Source organism: Hippocampus zosterae, chromosome 1, assembly GCF_025434085.1.
Source record: "Hippocampus zosterae strain Florida chromosome 1, ASM2543408v3, whole genome shotgun sequence".
Classification (NCBI taxonomy): Eukaryota; Metazoa; Chordata; class Actinopteri; order Syngnathiformes; family Syngnathidae; genus Hippocampus; species Hippocampus zosterae.
Genome location: NC_067451.1, coordinates 22,466,375 through 22,493,528, shown reverse-complemented (window position 1 = coordinate 22,493,528; position 27,154 = coordinate 22,466,375). Strand labels below are relative to the sequence as shown.

Genomic DNA, 27,154 nt, shown 5'->3' with positions numbered 1-27,154 from the left:
TGCACGACTTCATAACAGATGGCTCAAACGGCCAACTGGCCCTCACAAATTGTTGTGTTGACTTAAAACGAGCCCAATTGCTGCCAGAAATGGGATATGGCATTTAACATGTGAGCTTCTCGAATTTCACATTTTACACAGTTCGATTTTAACATCCACAACTTTGCAGTTTTCCTCAATATTGAATACAAGTACTATCTGTTTAGATGTGAAGGACTAACAAATGGAATGAAGGAATGCCAAATTTTAAAGTCATTTTCAGGCAGGAAAGAGCCTTCAGTGATTGCCAGAATTTAACTGATGTGGTGATAAGACATTCCCCGTTGGTTTGGGTGATTTTCGAGAGCAGTTCAGTCCAAAATGTGCTTCAAGTGACCAGCTGCTATTAAAACTGCTGAAGGCCATCACTTAAGGCTGACCAGTTCCCTTTAATGGGACTCTGTTGGACATTGTTGCTCCATTAATCTTGAACAGTACTCTATCTTCTACTTGCAATTCTGTGATGTTTGCCTTTTTGAATACTCTCATCTAGTGGCCAAAGTTAGAGCACAATCAGTACAGGTGACGCTTTCTAATTCGTTTCCTCTGCGCCTTAGGGTTTTCAAGGTCGTGATGGCATTGAGGTGAATATGTGTCACATTTTTTTGTTTTTATTTTGATTTTTAAGCAAACTAACATTTTTATTGCTTTAATATGATTATTTTTGTCTGGCTTAATTCATACGGAACAAGAAATTCTATACTTCTTTCTAAAAATATTTATCCTTTAGGGACCTCAAGGATTGCCTGGGAAGTCGGTAAGGTTAATTCTGACTTACATATTTGGACACTATGTGTCCAAAACTCTTTCTCTGCGTTGTCAAAGTGCTTGAAAAAAATTAAGACTGAATTGGTTATTTTTCACTCTCAGGGAGAAGATGGGGAACCTGGATATCCTGGACCACAGGGTCCTCCGGGAGCAAAGGTACAAAGATCTAGAGATATTGTAGGATTTTCTCACATTCTTTCCACTTGGCATATGCTAGACCACTTACTTGATTGAAATAGGGCGAGCGAGGAATGGCAGAAAAAGGAGAGAGGGGCATGGATGGACTGCCAGGTTTAAAGGTAAGACATCGTGGCAAAGGGTCAATCCAAATGCATTAGAATTCTATTTTCACATTTTGAATATGTATGTTGTGTTTTGTCTGCATTTAACCAAATAAATGTGTGTTACACAGGGCGATAAAGGAGAAGTAGGAGAACAAGGTCCCAAAGTGAGTGTATCACCCAAAAGCAGTTTACCAAACCCTTTTAGCATGAGATACAAGTTGCTAACTTGGTTGAATGCAACTGTTTTGTACTTAAAAGTTGAATACAACTGAACTGTTTCTAACAAAGCATTGTAATGTAGTGGATAATAAACATTATGTGGTTTCAACATAGGCGGCCCAGTAGTCCAGTGGTTAGCACGTCGACTTCACAGTGGTTCAATTCCAGCTCCGGCCTCCCTGTGTGGAGTTTGTATGTTCTCCCCGGGCCTGCGTGGGTTTTCTCCGGGTACTCCGGTTTCCTCCCACATTCCAAAAACATGCGTGGAAGGCTGATATAACACTCTAAAATTGTCCCTAGGTGTGAATGTAAGCGTGGATGGTTGTTTGTCTCTGTGTGCCCTGCGATTGGCTGGCAACCGATTCAGGGTGTCCCCTGCCTACTGCCCGAAGACAGCTGGGATAGGCTACAGCACCCCCCGCGACCCTAGTGAGGATCAAGCGGTTCGGAAAATGGATGGATGGATGGTTTCAACATTTAATTCAGAGGATCTTTCACGTACCACAAGAGGGAGCCTTCATACCACTAGTTGTACCACACTTTGGGAATCACTGCCATTGTAATGTAATTATTTAAACACACACACACAGATTTAGGTATAACGGACAGAAGTAAAAAAAAAAAATCCCTTCTCAAAAATGGGTGCCTACTTAATAAGAAATGAAGCAGCCTAAAGTCTGTGAATGTATTTTATTGTCACTGTAAAATTAACTTTATTATGCCGTGTCTTTTGTATTTTTTTTACTCTCAGTGTGTGTGTGTGTGTGTGTGTGTGTGTGTGTGTGTGTGTGTGTGTGTGTGTGTGTGTGTGTGTGTGTGTGTTAATCTATTTTGTCTTTTTTAAGGGTTATCCTGGTGAAAAGGGCAGTGCGGGCCACTCGGACATCATTGACTTCAATGGGAAGCTTCTTGATGCTTTCCAGGTGAGGACATTTTGAATTATATGATAGATATCTTTAATGTGATACAATAGAACTACCAAAGTCAAACACACCAAAAGTACATTAAAAGAATTTGGAGGTCAACCAAAATATTCTTGAAAAATACTGTATGTTTCAAAAGTGAAACAAAACTCGCATCCATTCATCTTCTTAACCACTTTTCCTCTCTCGTTCAAACCATCCTAATGCACGATATCAGGAAATCGTTAGCTCGTGATCAACTTAAGACAATTTCTGTGTTTTTGTGGTGCCACCATCAGAGAAAGATACTAATGATGGTCAGGAGGAAAGTGCAATGATAACCATTAAGCAAGAAACCGGAAACTTGGAAAAGCTCTTCTCAATTATTTGTTTTCATAGTTTAGAGTTCATTTAGCCAAGCAGTTAATGTACTTCATACAATGCAAAATACATCATTCCATGTATGGTTTTTTTTCCTATTGGAAAAATCTGTTTCGAACTTGGGACAATTTGGAATACAACAGAGTCCCAGAATGGAATGTGTTTAATTCTGGAGGTTTCTTTGTATTACCGTGTATTCCATTTTGAGGATGGATGCGGAGATCATTACATATCAAAGACAACTTGGGGAAAAAAAAGCAAGATGGTCATCCTGCATGATTTCTTTGTTTCACAGGCCATCAACACAATCAGTATTTCGGTAATCCGCAGCAGTTTTTGCATGGTCTGTGGTGGTGTCAACAATGACTAACACACACACTGGAAAATATATACCCGTACCACAAAACCTGTGCAGTAGACTCACACAGAGGCTTGAACAAGCACAGTCCTTCAGTCCAAAACACTGTACTAAATGTCACTCTATGCACCATATTGAAAAATATTGAATATATTTTGTGAACTTTCTGATGCTATAACCATCTGGGGAGAACTCTGAAGCGCAGATTCAAAATGCATGCTCAATCATGCAGAAACATCAACAGCCTTTGTCACGTTGTTTGAGTGTGTTTTCATGCCGTCTCGTGCCTCGATATATCGAGCAGCATGGTGTCTCTGTGTGTTTGTGCGTTCCTCATTACTCAGCTGGTGCACAATTGAAGGGAATGCTTCACAAAGAACATCACATCCTGCACCCCCTGCTCCACGCTAATAACAGATGGTTATCTCTGCTGTGGAGTGTGTATTTAATTTAAAAACCACTACTAACAGAGCGAGGCTCCCCTCTGCGTACAACTCTATCGAAGCAATATGTTATGGTTTCAAAATACTCTGCAAACACATGAACCTGAGATGTTATCAGAAGTCTCTCAAAAGGGAAGTATCACGTCACATCTGTCATTTGTGTGAAACATCACATTGGTTTCAGCTAGATCAGGGGTGTCAAACTCATTTCACTAAACATGTGGTTTAGTTGATCTGTTCGACTGAGAGGTGTTTCTAATCGTTATGTTGCCTTGTTATATTCCATCATAAAGAATTGAAAAGCATTTGAATTAGCTCATTGATGCTCTGCAGCTTGACATCCTAAGCAGACTTCAACCACAATTGGATGAGAAAACCTGCATTAGTCCCACATAAACACACTGTCACTCCCGATCAAGTCTCTGTATAAGCGCAAAACATTGTTGTGTTTTTGAGCCAGCTGCAGTTAGCTATCTTACACTGAACCAGCGAGCAAGTGAACACGGCAGAAAAAGGTTCAAAACGGTAAATGGTCAAAAGCATCACCAAACCTCTTTTGGGTGCTTGTTTCACCAGGGCCCGCCTGGACCACCTGGCCCCCCAGGCCTTCAAGGAGAAAAGGTAAGTTCAATAATATACTAATTACCATCATTATCATTATTCAGCTATCCAAATATTGCACTGCTCAAGTTTAACAAAAGATTAACGACCCTTTGGTCAGCTGACTCCACTTTAGGTCATCACATTCGTTAATCGAGAGGCTCCTATTTGTTTCAGGGGGAGCTTGGTTTACCTGGTCCAGCTGGTGTAGATGGGGCGAAGGTATATGTACGGAAACTTTGTTTTTTAGGGTGGTTCATCATTAATCATTTGTATGCTCTTTTTTTTCCACCAGGGATCTCGAGGTGATGTGGGTGAGGCAGGACCACAAGGAGAAAGAGGAGAAAAGGGAGAGATGGGCCTTTCTGGGCCTGCGGTAAGTTGTGAGCAAATACGCTGATGAGTCACTTAATTCGGTGCAGCTGCACAATCTACTGATATGCAATAGAGGAACTACATCAGTAAACGTACCTTTACAAGCACCCCTTCCCTCGCATTACCATGGCCTTGCCATATCTCGGAGAATTCGAAATTTCGGCGAGAACGGAAGCCACAAAGGGTGCACACAAAAGGCAGATTAATCATTGAATGTCAAGTATTTGAATAGCATTTTGTGTAAACTAATTCATGCGTGATCGGCCAGGTATGGCCCCAGCGCAATGTTCAAACAGGTAGACAGGCAAGCTGACATGCGTGCAATAGACGCGAGTGTTAGGAACATGTTCAAGTGGTCATGGCTACCGGTATGTCTATCGATCTATCGAGAGAGAGAGAGAAATTGAGAGATTTGTATTTTCCAGAATTTTCAGGAAAGTCCACTTTCATCTCTAAAGCACAAAATAATGTTCCATTGTAATTAACACAGTATGAGAGTTAGTAATGAAACAAGGTGTTTGTCGTGGTTGTTGGAGTTTGAACTGTACTGTTCATACGGAGAGATGTTTTGGTTCAAGCTCATCTTGAGCTTTGTCACACAGGGCATGGATGGACAGAAAGGAGAAAAGGGAGACTGCAGATTGGACGACAACCTGGTCAGTGGACCACACACACACATGCAGTTTTTTTTCATCTTGATGTTTTCACTCATGTCTTTTTAAACTACAGTATAACTTGCCCTTATGACACGCACCTAATAAAAGGAATTTCCTGAGAAGGTGAATGTGAATACTGAGAGATGCCGATGTCTTCTCTAATGTCAAAATAGTCACTGACGTAGTCACTCTTCTTGTACTACAAAATGGTACTACAAAACTACTGGTTACTCTAAAATGGTTCAATGATTTTGTTGTTTACGATGATACTAGTGCAGAGTGTTATACCGGAGACAAATTCCTTGTGTGTTCTACATACTTGGCCAATAAAGATGATTCTGATTCTGATGATTCTGATTCTGATTCTGATTCTGATTCTGATAGTACTGTATATTCATTTATGAGAAAGAGGTATTGTCACAAATCACATGCCACGAATTGATGAAGTGTTTTTCTAGCAATGGTGGACTTGACTTAAATTCACAGAATGATGAGTCAAAAGGATGAATGATGTCCAGTATTGACTACAACCTATTGTAAGTGATTTTCCCCCTGTGCTCCTTTGACTTATATTTGTTCAGGTTCAAATGATTTCCCAGCCAGGCCCTCCTGGCCCACCAGGTCCACCGGGAGTTCCTGGGTCACCTGGATCCATGGTGAGGGCTCTTATCATTATTTGAAGCAGCAGAAGGCATTTCAGCAACCATAGATTGACATGCAGTATTTTTCAGGGGCTGCATGGAATGCCCGGTCCAAAGGTAAGTTTCAAAGGCAAAGTCCCAGGTATTCAGTGGATGCTGCTGTGTCGTGTTGTTTGGTGCTTAAGTTCCTGTATTGCAATGTAGGGGGAGCCAGGAATTGGGATAAAGGGGGAGAGAGGGGAGACCGGTTTTCCAGGACCCAAAGTGAGTCACGCCCAGCCGATGGCGAGCCGATGGCGAGCATATTGTAAAGAAAGCAGACATGAAGCAGCAATGACCATGAGCTTTTTTGCTATAATCTCAGGGATTGGATGGCCTGCAGGGTGTGCCTGGGTCTCCAGGTCTAGTGGGCCTTCCAGGGGCAAAAGGAGAAAAAGTAGGCGATCACCTCCACAATTTGAGCCTCTGTCATTGTAAAAATTCATACTGACGCATTAGTCATGTGAATCTATTCACAGGGCAGGCCAGGGGAACCTGGACTTGACGTGAGTGTCTCAATAAGGATTTCAACTGGCTCGTTTCAAATTATCCTGCACAGGAGCTGACCTCTGACCTCTCTTGATTCTTTTTTTTTTGGCAGGGTTTCCCAGGCCTAATGGGTGAGAAAGGTGACAGAGGCGAACAAGGAGATAAGGTCGGTATGCAAAAAACATCCAGAAATGTTTTCTAATGGTATAGAACCAGTGATTATTTTTATCGACACACATCAATATTTGATGCAATTGCAAAATCAAATGACAGCTAGATCAAACCTAAATGGTGCATACCATAGTGTTCTTCACAATGTATTAGACAACTGCCCGAGGGGTTTATGCCACAACTGCCCGAAATTAACAGCAGTGATAATGACAAGAATCTTTGTGACGTTTCTGTAATTGTTGAAACTCCATTATGTTGAAGCTCTATCACTAAAATAATTTTTAAAACCAAAATAACATTAGTAATATTGTGAGCTCGGAATGTTCCAAATATTGTCCAAAAACAATGACTAAATGGCCCGTGGGATGCAGTGAGGTTGTCAGCAATAAATTGTTTCAAGTTTGACCATATTTTGCAGTTTATCATTGTGGCTGTAATTTGCAGTGCATGGTGTGGGATCTGTTCCCAATATTTTGACCCTTTTAACTCATTTAGCTATAGGTGAGCAGGGAGGTGAGCAGGGGAAATGTGAGACAGTACCTCTCTGACAGGTTCAATTAAAATAGGGATTTCAATCTTTTCTTTCTTCCTATTTTTTTCTATCAGTGTTCATGTTCGGGATTAATCTTATATTACTATAGCAGTATAAATAAATGTCGGTTACCTTTAGGAAACATGAGTGTGTGAACTGTTTCCTCTTTGTTCAGGGTGACAGAGGAAGTGTAGGAAAGAGAGGACTGAAGGGTCAGAAGGGAGAGCAGGGCCCTCCAGGCCTAGACCAACCCTGTCCTGTGGTATGGCACCTCCAATCCATATTACCGACCACTTCTTAATGTATCGCTCAGGTTTTACTTTTTCGTGTTTCTCGTGTATCTCTGTGACTGTTTGCCATTTTCTTCCTCTCTGCAAGTTTCTTCATCCAAGTTGTGAATGTGTAATTGACTCTTGCTAACAGGTTTGTGATGAGAAAAAAGGTCTGTCTGTGGAAGGAGCACTTTCTTCTCCTCCACCTCTTCTTCCTCCTTCCGCCCCTGTGGCCCCCTGTCCTGTGGTACGGTATCACTGCTCCTGCCTCCTCTGTACTTTGGCTATTAATGTGTGTTTTTCTCATTTATGGGTCTTTCTTCGATGCCGTTGACACTGTGGTGACACTAATACATTTGAATATCTACGTGGAGATTAGTTATACTTATTCATTGAAAATAAGTTAATCTCACCCTGCTTTTTTTGATTGACTGGGTACCCTCTGGCTGGGAATGACATTAGGAAGATTGTATAGAAGATGTCATCTTTTGCCACTTGTGTGGTTTTCACCTGTAACAATTCACTAAATACAAATGTAAAGTGGCCAGTGTGATACTTTGGAGGGTTTAATTATATTCTCCATCCGGCAAAAATGAAAACCTTCAAATTTGGAGAAAAAAATAAGATACTTGTTCAAACAGAAGATGGTTTTGCATTATACTACGAGGAAGGAGTTGCATGAATGTCTATACCAGGGGTGGGCAAACTACGGCCCGCGGGTCGGATCCGGCCCGTTGGTCTTTTTAATCCAGCCCGCCGAAGATTGGTGCACAATTAAGGTTTGATTGCATTCATTTCGTTTGGACTTGTAATGACAGGTATTTCAACCCCAGGTGGCGCAGTTACTTCAAGTTGCAGAGCACAGGGAGGGAGGGGAAGACGAAGAAAGAGGGAGAGAGTAATTACCATGGAAGGGAAAGCGATATGTACGTATCTGATTAAACAAAGCGGGTAACAAAGTACGAAACATTCAGGAGACGCCTGGAGTCGGAAAGACTCAAATCTACGAGACTTTGAAAACCAAGGAAGCGATTCTTACTCAGTCCGATTCTGGCCATTTCCATGCTCAGAGTGAATTGCTTGTGGCTCGAGTAAATGAACATTTCCTAGAATGGTTTGATTGTTATGTTAAAAACTTTCTGCAAACTGGACCGCTAATAAGAGTCAGAGAGCAGTCAAATGTGTAGAGCGTGAACAACAGGGGGCTCAGTACACATTCTTGAGGAGAACCGGTGCGGAGTGTGATGGTGGAGGAGAATGTTACATTATTTACTGGAATACAAAGGCATTGTTCTATCTTCTTTATTTTCTATTTCTAACTTTTGGCCCGGCCCTCCACAATATTTTCTGCTACTCATTTGCCCCGCCCCCGGAAAAATAATTGCCCACCCCTGGTCTATACCCTCTTATTTGGGGCTTGGGGCTGTGTACTGAATTAACAAATTAATTTCCAACTTATGTCAAATGGGAGTCAGCGCACACCGGCCGCCAGCTGAAGTGCTCTGATTAACCCAAAATAAATTAACTTTCCTGACATGTTTTTCTTTCTCGCAGAAACTTGAAAGTTTGTGCTAAAACTGAGTGGTATTTGAAACTGTTCATGATTCATTCCACCTTGACTTATTGACTGTTTACAATGAAGCATAACATATTGTCCAACATGGGTTTGGGAGATATCAAGAGTGCAAAATTTTGAAAGCAAGGTTGAATATTTCGGCCATCACCAAAAGAACACCATACCTGCAGTCAACTCAGGACCCCCGATTCCCCTTTGGGTGCCATAAACTGAAAATCCTGTTGGTGCACCACACCCCACCACATTTTTCCGGACTTCTGACAGGTATTTGAACGACATGTCAAGTACATGTCACAGCATTCATGCATGACGTGTGCATTCAATGGTATCGCAATGAGTCCCCTTGTGCAAATTGAAGCTCCCACAGATGATGGTGTCCTATGCACTCTGCTTAGAAGGAGCATCGGGCCTGGTCAAGCACAGTTTGTGGCGGCATTATGCTTTGTGGCCGTTCTTCAACTGGCCTTTGTCAAAGTGGAGGGAATTATAAACAAATTCAAATGCAAGTCACTAAAAAGGCTTCTGCTTCAAAAATAAATAAATATGTCAGGAAAATCCCACAAAAACACCTTAACTGTATTCAGGTATCAAAGGCACTTTACAAAAAAACGTTTGATTTCCACTGTAATAATGCAGCAAAAACTTACATTCTTATGCATTTTATGGCTTGCTAATGAAATATCTGTTGTTATTTTGCAGGGACATGATGGGCTGCCAATACCAGGCTGCTGGCACAAGGTGAAAACTCTAACAGGGCATACAGTTTCTGTTAAAATATTAGTTTTTAATGACAACTTAAAAAAGATAATTACAAGCTCTAATTTAAATGATGTTGGGACATTGTAAAAAATAAAAATGGTGCATCCATCCATCCATCCGTTTTCTACCGCTTATCCGGGGTCGGCTCAGGGAGGCAACAGCTTTAGCAGGAAAGGCCAGACTTCCCTCTCCCCAGCTCTTCCAGCTCTTCCTTGCGGATCCCAGGGCATTCCCAGGCCAGCTGAAAGACATAGTCTCTCCAGTGTGTCTTGGGGTGTCCCCGGTGGGACATACCCGGAATACCTCACCAAAGAGGCATCCAGGAGGCATCCTAATGAGATACCCTTTTTGGTCACGTGACCCATATCTCGTAGGTAAGGGTAGGAACGTAGATCGATTGGTAAATTAAGAGCTTTGCCTTTTGGCTCAGCTCCTTCTTCACCACGACAAACCGATACAAAGTCCGCATCATAGCATACACTGCACCGATCCGCCTGTAGATCTCCCGCTCCCTCCCACCCTCACTCGTGAACAAGACCCCAAGATGCCAAGGAGGACACTCCACCCTTTGCAGACTGAGGACCATTGTTTCAGATTTGGAGGTGCTGATACAGTATTTATCCCAACTACTTCACACTCACCTCCGAACTGCTTCAGTGAGAATTGGAGATACCGGCTTGAAGAAGCCAACAGCACCATATCATCTGCAAAAAGGCGAGATGCAATAATAAGGCCATCAAACCGGACCACTCAGTGGTTCGGTTGCGCCAAGAAATTCTGTCCATAGAGGTACTTACAGGGTTTATAGCAACATATGCTGCCATTCACACAATGTCTTTTTCCAAGGATCTCCCTGCTTATTTCAGCAAGACAATGCCAAACCATATCCTGCATTGTTACAACAGCATGGCTTTGTCATAAACGTCAGTACGAGACTGGCCAGCCAGCAGTCCAGACTTGCCTCCCACTGAAAAAGTGTGGCGCCTTATGAAGTACAAAATACCACAATGGAGACCCCGAACTGTTGAGCAGCTCAAGCTTTACATCAGGCAAGAGTGACAAAGTTTCAAAAATGAGTGTGCTCATTTCCAATATGCTTATTGTTGCTGAAAGGAAAAGTGACGTCACGCATTGGTAAACATGCACGTGTCCCAGCTTTCTTTTTAATGCGTTGCAGTCATTAATTTCAAAATCAGTGACTTGCAAAAAAAGTTGATCAGTTTGAACATGTCATCTTGTGCATTCAATTTTTTTTAGGTTGGAAAGGGTTTGCAAATCATCACATTCTGGGTTTATTAAGTTTACAGAACCTTCCGACTTCATTGGAATAGTCATTTGTATTTAAGCACTCAAGTCAACTGCTTGACACGGGGATAATTTATATGCAGTCTAGTGTGCGCGTGTAGTTATAATGTTTGCACATTTGAATCGGTAAGTTTAATGAAAATACTACATAATGTTAATGTGATAACTAAACAACTAATCGTGTATCCCCTCTATTCTTCTTTTGCAGTGATGGCTATGACTAACCAGCAGCATGGAAATCTGTACATATTGTTTTTGCTGTATATTGCAGCTGATTACCAACAACTTTTCATTTGTATTTTTTAAATAAACATTTTTATGTAATATATTGAAACGTGGACAACTCTGCAGTATTGTAAGAACTCAAGCGATCCGTGTTGTTGAGTCATCAAACATCATGCTTCGACCAAAAATATATATATTATAATGAATTGTAAGTGGGACTCTTTCTTCGAAGGGCAGTTTGGGTGCAGTGTGCTGCAGTGTAGCGGCCTTACTAACCGAGTCTGACTTCCTCGGCTTGACGGATGCTTGAATAGATCTTCGTGGTGGCCGATGAAGGAGTGTGCGTCACTCTTCTCGTCCTCTCTGTTTTCTGAAAGGAGGAGATGGCCAGGCAGAAACTTAAACGCAAGCGTCTCATTCAGCCATGAAGGCGAGCGGGAGTGCCTGCTGGAGAAAAAGACACTTTAAAGGGGCAGAGAGCACGGAGGCAAATTGGCCTTGATGGAGCAGAACACACCCTGCACAGCCTCCGTGTCTTACTGAACACTTTAATCCTCCAATACGGAAACTCTCCCAGAGGAGACGACAAATCCACTCCCACAATCCCCTGGAAGTTCTTGCTGATGATGTGGTGTGACATCACTGGCACACAGGGAAGGATTGACAGCGCGTTATGATTTTCGTCATCACTTACTTGGCAGTGTAGTGAAGACATTCCCTAATTAACTGCAATGTTATGGATGAATATAATAGAAATAATAGATTTTCAAGCACTCTTTTAAAGGTTTTTGACTGTGTTCATTTTTTTCATAAGTGGCAGCGGAAATCTGTTTGTTACATTTTGCATTCCCGTGCATTGCCGTGTTTATTCACTGATTTGAAGAAGCCATTACAGTATTCATAGTAAACAAATGCATCATTCAGTGGGGCAAATCAGCTACATCATTTTTTGATTGAGTTTTTAGTTATCCTCAAGTCTGCCATTACCACGTGTAATTTAGTTTGACTGATCATGGTCATTTAATCCCAGATGAACACGTTTGTTCTCTCTTGCTGCTGTGTGTTCCTTGTATTTTATTTTATTTTTTAATATTAGTCATTTAAACTGATGACTGACTGACTAAATTATTATTTTATTTTGGTCAAATGTCTACCAACTTTTTTTGTTTGGAATTCAGTTTTATTTAGTAATCAAACACTGGCTTTGAATGCCGAAAATGCTGCCTTTGTGTGGGCCGTGCTTGAACTGTCACGAATAGGTTTTACAAAGTAGTCCAAGCGGTCACAGGACGGTTATTGGTTGTGTTCTTGCCCTTGCAAGGTATTTACAGGACCGGAATAAATTGTTAAGTTCGCTGGACTTATTATATATTTGCAAAGTTTCTTTAAATGTGGCATGATTATTTCAAGATATGGGATAAATACAATTATTTTGCTGGATGTATACAAAAGAGTGATGATACCAACAGAACTACACTTTTTTGGTAAACAGAAAAGTACATTCGCTATTTAAGAACATTGGGGAAACCAACATTTTGTTGTGCCACTGAACAGTTGGAAATCGTTTAACTGTTAGTTGGTTATGATACAGAATTGCAATTCAGTCATAATATTTCCTTGTATGCTGTAAGAGATGGCAAATAGGACGTTGAAATGGCCCTACGATGTTGAATGTCACTTGTACAACTTTGACTGCGATTTGCTCTCAAGAAAATGTATAGACGCCCTACTTATTCTGTCTTGCCTCTTGTTTGTTTGTTTTTTTCAGCAGCAATAGTCAGAATGAAATGTCACCAACGCAAATAATACAAACTTAATACATGTGTCAAATTTCAATTGTGATGCAACAAAACGAATCATAAAATGAGTTGTATGTTCAAGTCAATTTACTTGGACATACCGTAACAACACATATAATGCAAACATTATGAGAGAATTACAAATGTTGAACCAGTTTAAAGTCACAGTGAAGCATAAAGTGTTGCCATTTGACTGAAAGCTGAGTGGTTGTCTGGCAATTAACATAGGACTAGAATTAGTTTTGCAAGTTGTATCAGTTTTACGACTTAATGGAGTAAGTAACTAGCACAATGTCTTGTTTGGTGTTATAGCCAATGATTTCACAGTATTAGCTTCACTTTGTGTGAATGTTTGGTTGTGTATTTGGTTGAAACAGAATTAAGCTATTTTTGTAATTATTGTCAAAATGTATAACTTGGTCAATTTATCATGACTGAAATAAATTATGGGTTTATGCTTTCCTTGTCCATACATCATACGCATTTCAATTAACTTGGCATAAATAGATTTGTTTTTTTTTTTTTGTCTCCAGCCTTACCCTCCGAGTGCAACCATTACTATATTGTTTGGGTTCATGCAGAGAAGGTCTTAAAGGCTTCAGTTTTTCTGTTGTTTGTTGCATGAGTGTGTTATGACATTTAAGATACTATTTTGAATAATCTCACACAAATGTGCTATGACAAGGACATTGAAGTCAAATGTTGATTTCAATTTTCCAAATTCATGGAACAGTTTTCATATGTTCCGATATTGTATAACTGATAATCAAGTTAATTCCATAACATGATGGCAATAGTTTGGTCTGGAAACCTTCATCATTGAAAAGTGACATTACATCACCTCTGGCCACTCTGTTTTTAATACCAAATAAAGCTGGTGTGAAAATGATATATTTTTTCTTTTTTTGTGAGGTGCGGTCAGTTGGTTATCAATCAAAATTTGTAGTTACTTTGATCCATGCTTTTGTAAGTCAACCGCAGAAATGTGTTGTGAGCGGAACAGTTTGATTACTGTATTTGAGATCTCAACAGGTCTTCTTTTTGATGACTATGACATGATTTATCAGATTCAACACAATTCAAAATGTTAACTGATTCATTTGGAGTAACTTTGTTATATAGCCTGCTTCTTTTGTTGAACAACTTTTATGGTATATTGACATGGCACATATACAGTAAACAACGGGCCATTGGTGTTTGTTAGACACGTGGTTACTGACAAACATGATAATAATAATAACACATTACATTTGCAAGCGCCTTTCACAACACTCAAGGACACTTTACAACCAAGAGCAATAATAAAACCACAGATAAAATAATAAACAAAGAAAAAAAGATTTAAGGTTGATACGCAAGTCTGAATAGGTGGGTTTTGATATACAGTTTATATATATATAGTTTTACTTATTTTGGAGCAAATTATAACATTCTTCCAGTAATGGCACCATAAATGTTTGCAACATTTCACCCTGGCAGCAAAAAGAAATGAATATTTTGTGAGGGTAACGAGATATAAAGAAATTCAAAATTACTTAAGGGATCAAAGTGATATAATGATTACACATTTCCTACTTCTTCCTTGCATAATTTTCTGTACCGCATTGTAAATTTTTAAAAAAGAATTGCATTTAAATGCATTTATATGGGAGCAGCTTTGTATGTCATCCTCGTTCATTGGGTTTTTTTTCTTTACCAAATTCCATCTACAACAAAAGATATTTGGATCTCTATGCACCAAAATCAAGGCCATTGCCAAAATCAATGTTTAAAAACAAACAGAATGTGCATCTACATGGGACACAAAAGTTAAATACCACAGAATGGTATCTCAGCGATGATTTTGTTGTGGAGTGAGCCGGTGTATGGTATAACACTTTGAAGATCACTTTAAAGACTTCTGAATTAGATATAAGAAATGCCATCCAACATAACTTTTACATTTATTCATGTATCTCCTTTGCAATGCATGTGTTACTTACAACTAGTTCATGTTTTTTTTCCAGTTGGGTTCAGTGGCCATGAAACATCAATAATAAATGAAGTACCTATTTAGATCAATGATTCCCAACCACTGTGCTGCCGCCCAATGTGTCATGAGAGTTCATCGTGTGTGTCGCAGTAAAATCGAATTTCGAACCTTGGTTTCACGATTTTTATGACAAAACAATCTTTGTCCAAAGCCAGCGACGCCTAGTGACAGGCTGACCAATTAAATGCGCTTCCACTAGATGGCAGAAGGTACAATAAATCCGTGTACTGTATCGACATTGTGCCTTTCACAGAATTCACACAATAGAACACTGACGCATTCACTTAAACAGGCTCAATTTGTAGCGAATTAGTGAATAAAATGAGAAGAAATCATCATTCTTTCAGTTTACATCATGATTTCCACGTTTTACTTTTCGTCGTGTGCCGTGAGATTTTTTTTCTGTCAAACGTGCCATATGGCTTAATAAAAATGTGAATGAATTACTTTGAAGTTTAATGTACGTAACAGTGTAGGATTCATAAAATATAAAGATGTATATTGCCCCATTTCAATTATTTAATTTCCACAGTGCAGATTTATTGATCGACTGTATACATTTAGAACAAAAAAAACTCAATGAAATATGCTCCAAATTTACATCGATTAATCGCACTCCAGTTTAGTATAAAATGTTTGTATGTGCGTGAGCAACAATCCTTATTTACCGTCGCTTGCTGTCTTTTCTCCAAACGTATGACGTCAAAATTTCCCAGAATCCTTTGACGGTTTCTCACCCCTCATAGTTTTTGCATCCGGGTCTCGACTTCCTTTTCCTCTGTGCCCAGATGCAATGAGGACCTAGGGTAAATTTGGACTTCTTAAAATCCGAATCCATCATCGTAGAAGGCTTCGCTGATCGACGCCAAAATGACAGAGCAGATGACAGTTAGGGGGACCCTTAAGGGGCACAGTGGATGGGTCACCCAGATCGCCACTACGCCTCAATATCCCGACATGATTCTGTCGGCGTCCCGAGGTGAGGTTCCCCGGCCGGTTTCTCCAACATGGCTACGCTAGCCTTAGACGGCTAACGACTTGGCCGTCGCCGCGTCAAATGAACTACGATGCTACTGAAATTCTCCTTTTGAAATACAAAGCAACCACAAGAAGCACACGCAACGTTAAACATCAAAAGGTGGTTGTGTAACGCAAACTGAGTGGAGAGGGTTTTTTCCTGACTTAGCTGTTCAGGCTAATGTGGCGAGTGGAAAGTCGACGTGACCTGAAGACTTCTTGTATTTCTTCCTCATAGACAAGTCCATCATCATGTGGAAGCTGACCCGTGATGAAACAAACTACGGCATCCCTCAGCGCTCATTGAAGGGCCACTCTCACTTTGTTAGCGATGTTGTTATCTCCTCCGACGGACAGTTTGCCCTGTCTGGAGCCTGGGATAGCACCCTCCGTCTGTGGGACCTCAGCACGTAAGTACAGGTCATACGGAAAAGGTGATAGCCTCTGCTCCACGGTACAGGCCGTACGGAAAAGGTGATAGCCTCTGCTCCACGGTACAGGCCGTACGGAAAAGGTGATGGCCTCTGCTCCACTATACGTTAACGGATGTACTTTCAACCGTCAGCCCATTCATATCGGTTGTCATTTCCAGGATTCATTTGTACCGATTGCTCAGTGTACCCGCAACACTTTTCTATGGGCTTTGCTGTCCAACTTTGAGAAACTCATTTAAACCAACTTAAGTTCCCTAACAGCATAAATAAAGTATAACACTTTTTATTGGCTTTGAAGATGTGCCGGACATCTCTCATTACATGAATTGTTACAAAATAGTCAGAAGTTAACCACTGATAAAACCCGGAATCGATAAGACACGATATAATGCTTTTGAATGAAAGTCCCCTGGGCCTAACAGTCTTGTGGGTGTTTTTAATACACCTTGAGACTGATGCTTTTGGAGTAAGTATTGCTTAAAAGGGAAGCACATTGAGTTGGTGTCATTGATTATGCTGTAGTTTGTCTGAGATTTTGGTAGTTTTCTGTCCTCTACCACCATTGGTGTGTTAATTAATTTGAGGTTTTTCATTTAACAGCTGTAATAATTACAATGACTGCATTGTTACGCCCTTAATGTCAACACTGGTGCAATGTCTTCACAGCGGCAACACCACCCGCCAGTTTGTTGGCCACACTAAAGATGTCCTGAGTGTGGCCTTCTCTGCCGATAACCGCCAAATTGTGTCAGGCTCTCGGGACAAGACCATCAAGCTGTGGAACACACTCGGAGTCTGCAAGTACACGATCCAGGTGGATTGCCAGAATTTGATCATTGCAGTTGAATTAAAGAGCGGCCGGTGGACTTTGAATTGCTTTGTTGAATGACAAGGAATGAAATCAACGTGTAATTGATATATTCTAGCTTCTGACGCCCATTTACGCAACACGTGGACTAGCCAACTCGCTTGCACTTGCTGAAGCCTGTGTCACTCACAAGGCCATGGTCCCACGTTGCAAAGCCACATACATCAAGTAATAGTACAATGTAGAATGTGAGAATAGTAGCCCCAAATGGACACAAAATAAGACCCGTACATCACATGTTTGCGAGTGTGTAGATAATTTTGGATCGTGCAAAATAATTTCGTATCAGATTATCCGTTGAGGTCATTGGTAGAATACTGGATTCCAAAAATATTCTGTCCTGCCTGGTCGAAAATCAACATGCACTCTTTGATGACTAAGGACATATATGTAACAAAGGTTTTTTTCCAGGAAAGAGACGATGTGGATTCTGTTCCCCTTACAGGATGAAGGCCATTCCGAGTGGGCGTCTTGTGTGCGCTTCTCCCCCAACAGCAGCAACCCCATTATTGTGTCTTGTGGCTGGGACAAGATGGTCAAGGTATGCTGTTCCTTAGATACAGCTCATCTAAAGTGTGGTTTTGTCGGTTTCCCTTTGCCCAGTGATTATTTTTAAAATTGCATGTATTATCTTAGTGTCATACATTGATGAAACTTTTCAGTATGAGGGCACAACGCTGCGCAGCTTCAAATGAATTTTGTGTGACTTTCGTATTAGTAACGTCTCCCCTTCCCCACTCGAAGGTGTGGAACCTTGCCAACTGCAAGCTCAAGACAAACCACATCGGCCACACTGGTTACCTGAATACTGTGACCGTCTCTCCCGATGGCTCCCTGTGTGCATCTGGTGGAAAGGTAAACTCACCTTGGGAGTTTTTTGGTCCGCCTTGCAGGGTTTTACTGTGATGAAGTCTTAACTCATCTGTTTAATCATTGATGATAAAGAGGCTGTTTCTGAGTCTTCAGCACCCCGGAAAGACATTGTGTCCAAATACAATGACAGTGTTACTGGAGCATGTTTGTGTTGTTCTCTTCAGGATGGTCAGGCCATGCTGTGGGACTTGAACGAGGGCAAGCACCTCTACACCCTTGACAGTGGTGCCACCATCAACGCCCTCTGCTTCAGCCCCAACCGGTACTGGCTGTGCGCTGCCACTGGTCCCAGTATCAAGATCTGGGTAAACGACTCTTTAATACTCTGGAAGCCATAGTGGTTATGTTTAAAGGTCTTGTGTGTGACGGTGATGAGACTTCCAATGCCAACTGTATTATTTGATGATAAAGAGGCTGTTTCTGAGTTGTTTAAAAAAAAAAAATATATATATATATATATATATATATATATATATATCTCCTTGCCCAAGTCCCTCTGTGTTTACTTTGTTTTCCCCATTTCTGCAGGATCTGGAGGGCAAGATTATTGTGGATGAGCTGAGACAGGAGGTGATCAGCACAAACAGCAAGGCCGAACCCCCGCAGTGCACCTCTCTGGCCTGGTCTGCTGATGGACAGGTACATGCTTGGTTCAGTACAGATATGTAAAAAGTGATAGTCTCCCTGTGATTATTCCCATTCACTTCAAATTCTGATGTATACTGGTGACAGTCCTGCAAATATGAGGGGCCAACTGATTTTTTTCTTTTTTGTCAACATGGTGCCATTTCAGAATTATATTAACATGTCTTTCCTCCCTTTTATTTGTGCGTGTGTACACAGACCCTGTTTGCTGGCTACACCGACAACCAGATCAGAGTCTGGCAGGTTACAATTGGAACCCGATAAGAACTTTTCATCAAAACAACTTTCAATAAAAGACTGTTTGAGAAATTTGTGTGTATGGTATTCATGCTCTAAAATGAATATAATCAGTGCATCTTATATTTGATAGCATATTGTACATATCATCCATGTAGTATGTTTATGTATGGTGTCAGTCAAAATTTTGTTGGATAAACTATTTCTGTTTTTGTGATGTACTGGAGAGTTCAATATTGTCTCACTGAAATGTTTTTTCCTAGTTTTGTGATATAGTCTATCACAAAACTGTATTAACTTCAACGTTGTCTCGCTGTTAATTTGTCTCGACTCGAATGAGATTGCTTATCACAAGATTGTTTTTGGCGTTTGCTGCAGTTCTCTAGATGGCAGTGGTGTTGCGTTGGAAAGCTCATTCATAGCTGGAACACTCAACAGTTTATACTTGGAGGAGAAGGGTAGTAATTTAACAAATTGAGTGCAATATAAGTTAAAATCAAACATATTGGGCCGTGGAATTGCTGAGAATGAATTTCAGGACGCTTGCTCTGAGGGCTTCTACAATGTTTACCGTATCCAAGCAACGTAATGAACGACCCTCGACCGAAGGCTGGACAAGCGCAGTTTATTCGTCATTTCGAGAAGCATGGACTCTGCCTACTTTCCTCGTATTCACGTCGAAAGAACTTTAGCACTCATTAAGCCGGATGCAATTCATAAAAGTGAGGAGATTGAGGACATCATTCTGGGAAAGGGATTTTCTATTTTGCAGGTAGGTTGAATTTAAATGCTAGGCCAATTATGTATTGTCATGTTCCATTGGACCTTAGTGTGTGCGTGTAACAAACAATTCATCTCTGGCAGAAGAGGAAACTGCAGATGACTCCAGAACACTGCAGTGACTTCTATGCAGAACATTATGGAAAGCTACATTTTCCCAGTTTAACTGCCTACATGAGCTCTGGTCCGATCGTTGCCTTGACTCTGGCCCGAGAAAATGCAATAGCCCGGTGGAAATCAATCATTGGACCCACTAAGGTCACAAAAAGTCCAACAAAATGGTGAGCTACCGAGCTGAAGAGGCAGTATTTCAATACTAGTTTGTTTTTTAACCAGCCAATACATGCAGCGCTTGTTTTTGCTCCCATGAGCTAAACTGAAAGCGCTAAGACCTTTTCTACGTACACTAACGGGTTCACATCTCGGCGAAAACAAGTGTTCAGTGAGAGAACTGGGACTTTTGTATCCACTGAAAAAGTTTCAGTTCAGCTCGATGAAATATCAGCAAAAACTAAAGTGCTACTTTTTTATTTTTTCAGTACATATTCAGCCCCTACATTTCATACTGTAATTCAGTCCTCGTCTCTAATAGGCCCACACCTGTATTGCGTGTTGATTTTCCTATGAACGTGTATTTTGATTTTTGCCCGTAGCCTTCGAGCAAAATATGGCACGTCTGAACTGCAGAATGCTCTCCATGGCAGTGAGTCATTTCATGCTGCTGCCCGAGAGATCAAATTCATGTTCCCCAACAGTAAGATTGATGCACGCACACACGCATACGCGCACACAGTTCTTTGTTTTTATAATTGTCTTCAAAATATGCAGCTTTTATTGAGGCCTTTCCTACAAGAGCAGAAACTGAAGAATACCTGAGCCGATATGTGAATGAAACATTGCTACACGGACTCACTGAGCTATGCAAGCACAAGCCACTGAACCCCTGTGTAAGTACTGTAGTTAATTTTATTTTATTTGTTTATTTATTGTTTATGACAAACCAATTCATTAATCACCAATAAACTCTTTGTGCTCGGTTTCATAAAACCTTTGCATCCCTCAATAGGTTTGGCTGGCTGACTGGCTCATCAAAAACAATCCAAATGGGCCTCAAATATGTGATGCAGCTTTTGTAAAAGAAGTAAAATGACTGCTGGAGAATGGGTAATGTAGCGGAAACTTAAGTGTTGAATTCATGTACTGTAAAGTGAATCAAGATAAGATAAGAAAACCTTTATTAGTCTCGCAATGGAGAAATTCCCAATTCACAGCAGCAAAGTTATGAAATGAAGTAGAAGAACAAACTATAGGAACTGCTGGAAAGGCAACCACTCTCGCGACGCCATCTTGAAGTAAAAATAACACAACACATAAGACAGACAGTCGTGCAATCTTAATCACTTTTCTTGCATACGCTTTGTTGTTCATGTGTTACATTCAAACTATTTACAACATAAAACCTTTACTAACTATACAGACAATGTTTTGAGTAACATTTTGGACTGACATAAAGAAAATCAAACACAAATAAAATTGAAATTCAGGAAAACTACTTTTTGGAGATAGTTTGCAGCGTGACAATGGCACCCAGTGGTATTTTTAAGTACTGTATTGCTATAACTAAATGTTGAATGTCTATTTGTAGGCAGGTAGTATAGGAAAATATCTTGAAATTCATGGTTGTGTTGTATGCACTGATAAATGGATTGCTCCTTTAGATGCTAAATAGATTTACATTTTTCCAACTGTGCAACTTTTGGGACATTTGAGTTCTTATAGAAAGTAACTCCAAATGGCTTGTTGTTATACAGTATACATTCGTATACTGCAATAGAAATCAAGGTATTGCAGCTTTGGCAGCCACACACTCCTCACAAAAACATGTGGACTCTCAAACCGTGCTTCTTAAAATGAATCTGTCTTTCAGGCCTTTCTCTGCCGATTCTGACACCTTTTGAAATGCTGGTGAACATAGCCCATCGTAAAAAGATGATCTAGAAATACATTACTTTTGTCTTTGCATAACGTTGACATGTTAAAAATCAGTGCTGTGATTGTCACTGAGTTATTAGCTTTGTTTTCAAAACAGGACTAAATTTACATGGGACTTTTATTAAATCACATTTGACAATGCTTAGGACTGTGGACAAGTGACTCATTTTAAATTATAGTCATATGTTTACCGTAAAGAAAAATCTGGAATAAATTGCGATGGGCAAACTCATATTGATCATCTTCGTCCCTATGAAACATTAACTTTTGGTAATCTGTAAATACAATTGAACAAGTCACTCTCTTTTATGGCCTTTTCTGGCCGTGTGTGGAATTCTCTTCACAAATACTGTTATGAGCTGAGGTTAATCTTTGTCGTTGAGCCCTTGCATGTTTTGATAAATTCTCTCTAGAAGTTGTTGCTAATGTTACAAACAATTTTAAGGTGTTTTCTTTACAGCTCTCAAATTGTCTCTGATGTCAATAACTGTTTTTTCCATAAACTGCCTCTTTGATGTCTTTCATCATCTAGTGTTTCTTTCTTTAGGGTATTCAAAATGGTTGCTTGATTATAGCCACTGTTGTTTGGGTAATGGCTAAAATTCTAAACTGAGCGTAGACATTCGATGTGAGGGGAGGGCAACAAAACATATTAGTCATTTGCTACTGCACTTTAAATGAAAAGTGGATGGGTTCAAATAAATTCTTAACTGAGCGCAGACATTCGATGCTTGGACACAATGGGGCAACAAAATACATCAGTCATACGTTATGATACTTATCCATTTTCTCATCCAATTACATTAAGTGCACATATGCATACCCACTGCCCCCATTTGTAAAATAACCTCTACCATACAGCAGGTGAATCAACATCCCATCACTGCTCTGTTTTCAGTCTACGACGTGAGCACTCAGAAATGCATTTTGAAACTTAGGCCTATGACAACAAAAAAAAATCTAAATTTGGTGAAAATTGAGTTGATCCGCAATCTGTATGCAGTCATTGAAATACTTATCTGGTCTTCTGAACAACCCCATCATGAACTAAAATTAATCTCACTGACATTATTTCGTTTTGTTGGCAATATTTGCCAATTATCCTGAACCATGGCGCTGTGTGTTGTGATCCATCTTTTTTTTATCATTTCAAATCATGTACGGCGTACGCCTTTTATAAGGGGCACCCAACTGTGAACCGATCTCAGAAAGACCATTTTGGCTCAAATCCAGATGTCTCACCTGCTGGTAGCCAACGACAATGCCGTCGTCGATCGCTACTATTGTCACGGAAAACCAGCAAAAGTAATCCTCAATCGTATATATTTTTTCATCGCTGCGTACGGTCGGATTGATAAAGCGTGATGTGCGCATGTGCGGTAAACCGTCGTGCGGGTTTTGTTGCTTTGTAAAGGGGACTCGTAATCATTCATAACGGCAGCTATGAGCCGAGGTTAACAAGTATGCACGTCATGTTCACCGAGGAACGAGCGTTGTGTGACGTCATATAAAGTACAGTTCTCCCCCAATGAAGTGTCAAGACGTTCACGCCCCTGTCACAATGCAAAACATCGTTGAAGACAAGGAGAAAACAAACAAGCTTTTGGATGGCGGACGAAACGTCCACAGAGGAAGAAAGTCCATTTCCTCGTATTTATGTGGAAAGAACTTTGGCAATCATTAAGCCAGATGCGATTCACAAAAGTGAAGAGATTGAAGACATCATTCTGACGTCGGGCTTCACTATTTTACAGGTTGGTCTCAGTCCAGTCAAAAAGTACTGCCACGTGAATGTGTTTCTTTCTATCACCAGAGGGGGTGTCTTGTGCAAGAAAACTCTAATGATTCATGCTTTTGACTGCTTATTACATGGCTTTTGCACAGTACAATACAATCCATCCATCCACGCATTATTTGTGCTGCTTATCCTCACGAAGCTCGCGGGCGAGCTGGAGACTTACCCAGCCCTCTTCGGGCATTCCATCTTTATTGATGTAATGCTTTCACAACACATTCCCATGCAAAGTCACATTTTAAGATCAAATCAACTTTATTTATAGAGCACTTTAAAGCAACCACTATTGCGTACAAAGTGCCGTACGTGGAAATGTTTGTCATACAATAACAAATACAGTTAAAACATTAATACAATAAAAACAGTAAAACACCACAAAAAACTGTAAGGTTGCTTGCCATAAGGATGAATTTCAAGTGATGATGAAAATGATCAATCAAAAGTTGTGTTAAACCTCTACAAATATTTCACAGAAGTGTCCCTAATCATTCATCCCATGCAGAGGAGGAAACTTCAGTTAAGTCCAGAACAGTGCAGTGACTTCTACACGGAACATCATGGAAAACTAACCTTTCCCAAATTGACAGCGTACATGAGCTCTGGTCCAATCATTGCTTTGACTCTGGCTCGAGACAACGCAATAGCTCACTGGAAAAACATAATTGGACCAGTCAAGGCATCAGACACTCATCCAGAATGGTTTGTTCCATTTGAAAGTGTTTTTTTAAATTATTATTATTATTATTATTTTGGTATATCCCTGGGACTTAAATGCAAAAGAAGGCTTTTGGTAAAACAAGCTTCCAATTGTCATTATCCAGTCGAAAGTATGTCAGTCACCCAGAAAGTCTTACACCACATTAAAACACTCAATACCAGTTTTGTCTCTGCGATAAGGAATCAAACTACAGTATTTCAGAACATTTAATACCCCTGATTGATTAAGCCGAAAATAATAATTATTTTAATAACATACATTCAATTGGATGTCACATTTTTGTCATGGCAATATTGTATTGAATATAATTTACGCATGCTTTTTTTCCCCACTCCATGTTTTATCCACAATTCCAAATAATTTGGCTAAAAAGCAGCGCTGCTCAACGCCAAAAGCACACCATTCCCACCAAGAAGCATGTTGACAGCAATTGCACTTCAGTTGGAAGTGAGGCCAGAGTCAAGGAATAATTTATGAACACGTCCAAATAGCAGTCAATTTGTAAGAGGAACGTCAACTACCTCAAGCCACTATCCAAATAAACACAAGAATGGCTTCACATTTAAGAATGTGCACATTAATGCAACTATTAGTATGATTCTATATTTCAGATGGCATGGACAAAAGGCGAAGTACAACCTGGATTAGTTGCCAGGGCACAAAGACCACCACTATTCATGCCTATGTCCAATTTTAAACTGTGCACATGCATGTTTTTGGAATGTTGGTAAGGGATAAAGGTAAACCACACAAGCGTGGTAAGAACATGAAACTTCACACAGGAGGGCCTGACTTTCTACTGTCAGGCCAAGGTGCAAACCACTCAGTCCCTGAACTACCCAGCAAACATTAAAAAAATGTAACAGTTTTTTGTTTTTGTTTTTCATGTGAATTATACCAGTTATCGACATTATTTTGAAACGTTTCCATATTTTTCCTCAAGCCTTCGAGCAAAATATGCCACGTCTGAGTTGGAGAATGCTCTCCATGGCAGCGAGTCATTTCATGTGGCGGAGCGAGAGATCAAATTCATGTTCCCTAACAGTAAGAAACACACACACACACACGTGGTTGTATGCATTAAACGCAAAAGTGACTCTGAAACGCAAAGTATACTTTTTTTTTGAGCTGTCAGTTTAGTGCGTTTTTATTGGCATTAATTTAAATGAATTTTAACGGGATTAAAATTTTTCTCGCGAGATTAACGCGGCAACGTCACAAGCGGATGTTACGTTGCTCTATAAATACACCAGAAACACAACAACAAGCGCGCTGCAGAAGTCCACGCCCATGTCGGTTTTGCCAGCCACGGCAGTGCGAGACACAGAAAACAGATCCTTAAAGAGTTTATGAATGGAAAGTTTACATTTAAAAAGTCACCATATCGCTCCACTGACAAGACCAAAGTTATCTGTTCTTCTCTCTCTCTCTCTGTATCATACAGGTATACGATGTATGCCACTGACGCGATTGTTACTTGTTTGGAACTATTTTGTGTGGAAGGTTACAGTGTGCTGTGTCCATATAAATAGAGCGGGTGGAGCTTCTCTGTGTTCGTCTGACAGTGACAGTGCGCTACAGTGGTAGCGACCTAGCGAAAGTAAGATGTCTCCATTGTTGTCATCGAACCAAGTGTAGTCATTCGAAATGAGGTCTACACAAAACCGTAGAGAGACTTCCGCGCAAGAAGGACCAACACAATCAACATAGCCCGACTGTGTTAGAGGGAGTGAACCCCCCCCCCCCTTTCAGAATGGTTTGCCCCAGCAGCACGGGGAAGTGCGCTTGTGGCAGTTTCGAATACAGCGGCACATAATGAACGCTGGTGTCCGGTGTCTCGTTATTCTTCAACAAACATACAGAAACAGACTGCTGTGTTGAAAGCAAACTTGAGAAAAATGAAGTATACAACCATGGTTTAAATCCACTATAGGCTGAGTACTAGTGTACCTTGGATGTGCACTTTATAATGTTATATTGCTCTGTTTTGATTTCATAAAAAAAGGTGTTAAAGCAGCTGTTGTGTGACAAAATGTTTTTTTCACCGTTATTGATAGACAGTAATATTGTGTGAGAGATTATGTGTGAATAACTGCACCAAGTGAAAATGTTCATGTAAAATTGAAAATCGAAATTGTTATTTCAGTCAATATTTGCATTTGGCACATAGAAAACTGATTCATGATTCCATGTTAATGAGAGCATTAAAATGGGGAAAAAATGGGACAAAAATGTAAAAGGAAATTCAGAAACGATAAAAAATGTATGAGTAATCACGATTAATTTTTTAGTTCATTTGAGTTAATTATGACAGTTGCATTTTTAATTAGATTAAATATTTTAATCGTTTGACAGCTCTAACTTTTTTTTGTAGCTTTAACTGTTCCCACAAGAGAGGAAACAGAAGAATACCTGAGTCGATATGTGAACCAAACTTTGCTGCAAGGACTCACTGAGCTCTGCAAGCACAAACCACTCAACCCCTGTGTAAGTAAAGTGTCATATGCATTTGTCACTACTGAATGGAATTGTTTATGTGTACCTCCTACTACCTTCTCATAAGGTTTGGCTTGCTGAATGGCTCCTCAAAAACAATCCGAACAAGCCTCAAATCAGTGATGGAGCTGTTGCAGAAGAAGGAGAATGACAAGAGGGAGAAGAATGATGACGGCAACAGGAACTGATGATTGCAATAAAATATGGATGTTTAATTACATTGGCAACATTACTCACAATGCAAGTGAAGGATTACAATGAAAATGTAACATTAACTTAATCATTGAACTAGACACTGTTAAAGTTCTCTTCACACTACCAATCAATCAATCAATCAATCAAACGTTATTTATATAGCACTTGTCATACATAAAAATGCAAAAGTACTGTGCCAGTAAAACTTCAAAATTACAATATAAAAAGAGCCCCCCCTC

The 27,154-nt window shown here is 40.2% G+C and overlaps 4 protein-coding genes across 4 annotated transcripts in view; all 4 read left to right on the top strand.

The window, feature by feature from the left end:
- Positions 1-13,722, top strand: part of LOC127611135 (collagen alpha-1(XXIII) chain-like) — a 126,538-nt gene extending 112,816 nt beyond the window's left edge. The window contains 21 exon segments of the mRNA XM_052081485.1: positions 597-623; positions 770-796; positions 910-963; positions 1,047-1,106; positions 1,220-1,255; positions 2,156-2,233; positions 2,889-2,912; positions 3,971-4,015; positions 4,172-4,216; positions 4,290-4,370; positions 4,972-5,025; positions 5,607-5,681; positions 5,757-5,783; positions 5,871-5,930; positions 6,031-6,102; positions 6,185-6,211; positions 6,307-6,360; positions 7,073-7,159; positions 7,321-7,416; positions 9,445-9,483; positions 11,412-13,722. Of these exon segments, the coding sequence (XP_051937445.1) occupies positions 597-623; positions 770-796; positions 910-963; positions 1,047-1,106; positions 1,220-1,255; positions 2,156-2,233; positions 2,889-2,912; positions 3,971-4,015; positions 4,172-4,216; positions 4,290-4,370; positions 4,972-5,025; positions 5,607-5,681; positions 5,757-5,783; positions 5,871-5,930; positions 6,031-6,102; positions 6,185-6,211; positions 6,307-6,360; positions 7,073-7,159; positions 7,321-7,416; positions 9,445-9,483; positions 11,412-11,462 (1,119 nt within the window). The 3' untranslated portion in view covers positions 11,463-13,722.
- A 1,899-nt stretch (positions 13,723-15,621) lies between these two features.
- On the top strand, positions 15,622-19,007 carry rack1 (receptor for activated C kinase 1). The gene is made up of 8 exons (XM_052081257.1): positions 15,622-15,844; positions 16,121-16,292; positions 16,983-17,130; positions 17,630-17,725; positions 17,929-18,039; positions 18,222-18,362; positions 18,586-18,696; positions 18,901-19,007. The coding sequence occupies exons 1-8, from the start codon at positions 15,736-15,738 to the stop codon at positions 18,964-18,966; spliced, it is 954 nt and encodes a 317-aa protein (XP_051937217.1). The 5' UTR covers positions 15,622-15,735; the 3' UTR covers positions 18,967-19,007.
- A 516-nt stretch (positions 19,008-19,523) lies between these two features.
- Positions 19,524-27,154, top strand: part of LOC127611017 (nucleoside diphosphate kinase homolog 5-like) — a 54,799-nt gene continuing 47,168 nt past the window's right edge. Inside the window, exons 1-5 of the mRNA XM_052081380.1 lie at positions 19,524-19,711; positions 19,804-20,000; positions 20,373-20,473; positions 20,548-20,666; positions 20,786-20,997. Coding sequence (XP_051937340.1) covers positions 19,586-19,711; positions 19,804-20,000; positions 20,373-20,473; positions 20,548-20,666; positions 20,786-20,869 — 627 coding nt within the window. The 5' untranslated portion in view covers positions 19,524-19,585 and the 3' untranslated portion in view covers positions 20,870-20,997. The remainder of the gene's footprint in view (positions 19,712-19,803; positions 20,001-20,372; positions 20,474-20,547; positions 20,667-20,785; positions 20,998-27,154) is intronic.
- Positions 22,917-26,938, top strand: nme5 (NME/NM23 family member 5). The gene is made up of 5 exons (XM_052081376.1): positions 22,917-23,465; positions 24,009-24,205; positions 25,168-25,268; positions 26,599-26,711; positions 26,788-26,938. The coding sequence occupies exons 1-5, from the start codon at positions 23,319-23,321 to the stop codon at positions 26,869-26,871; spliced, it is 642 nt and encodes a 213-aa protein (XP_051937336.1). The 5' UTR covers positions 22,917-23,318; the 3' UTR covers positions 26,872-26,938.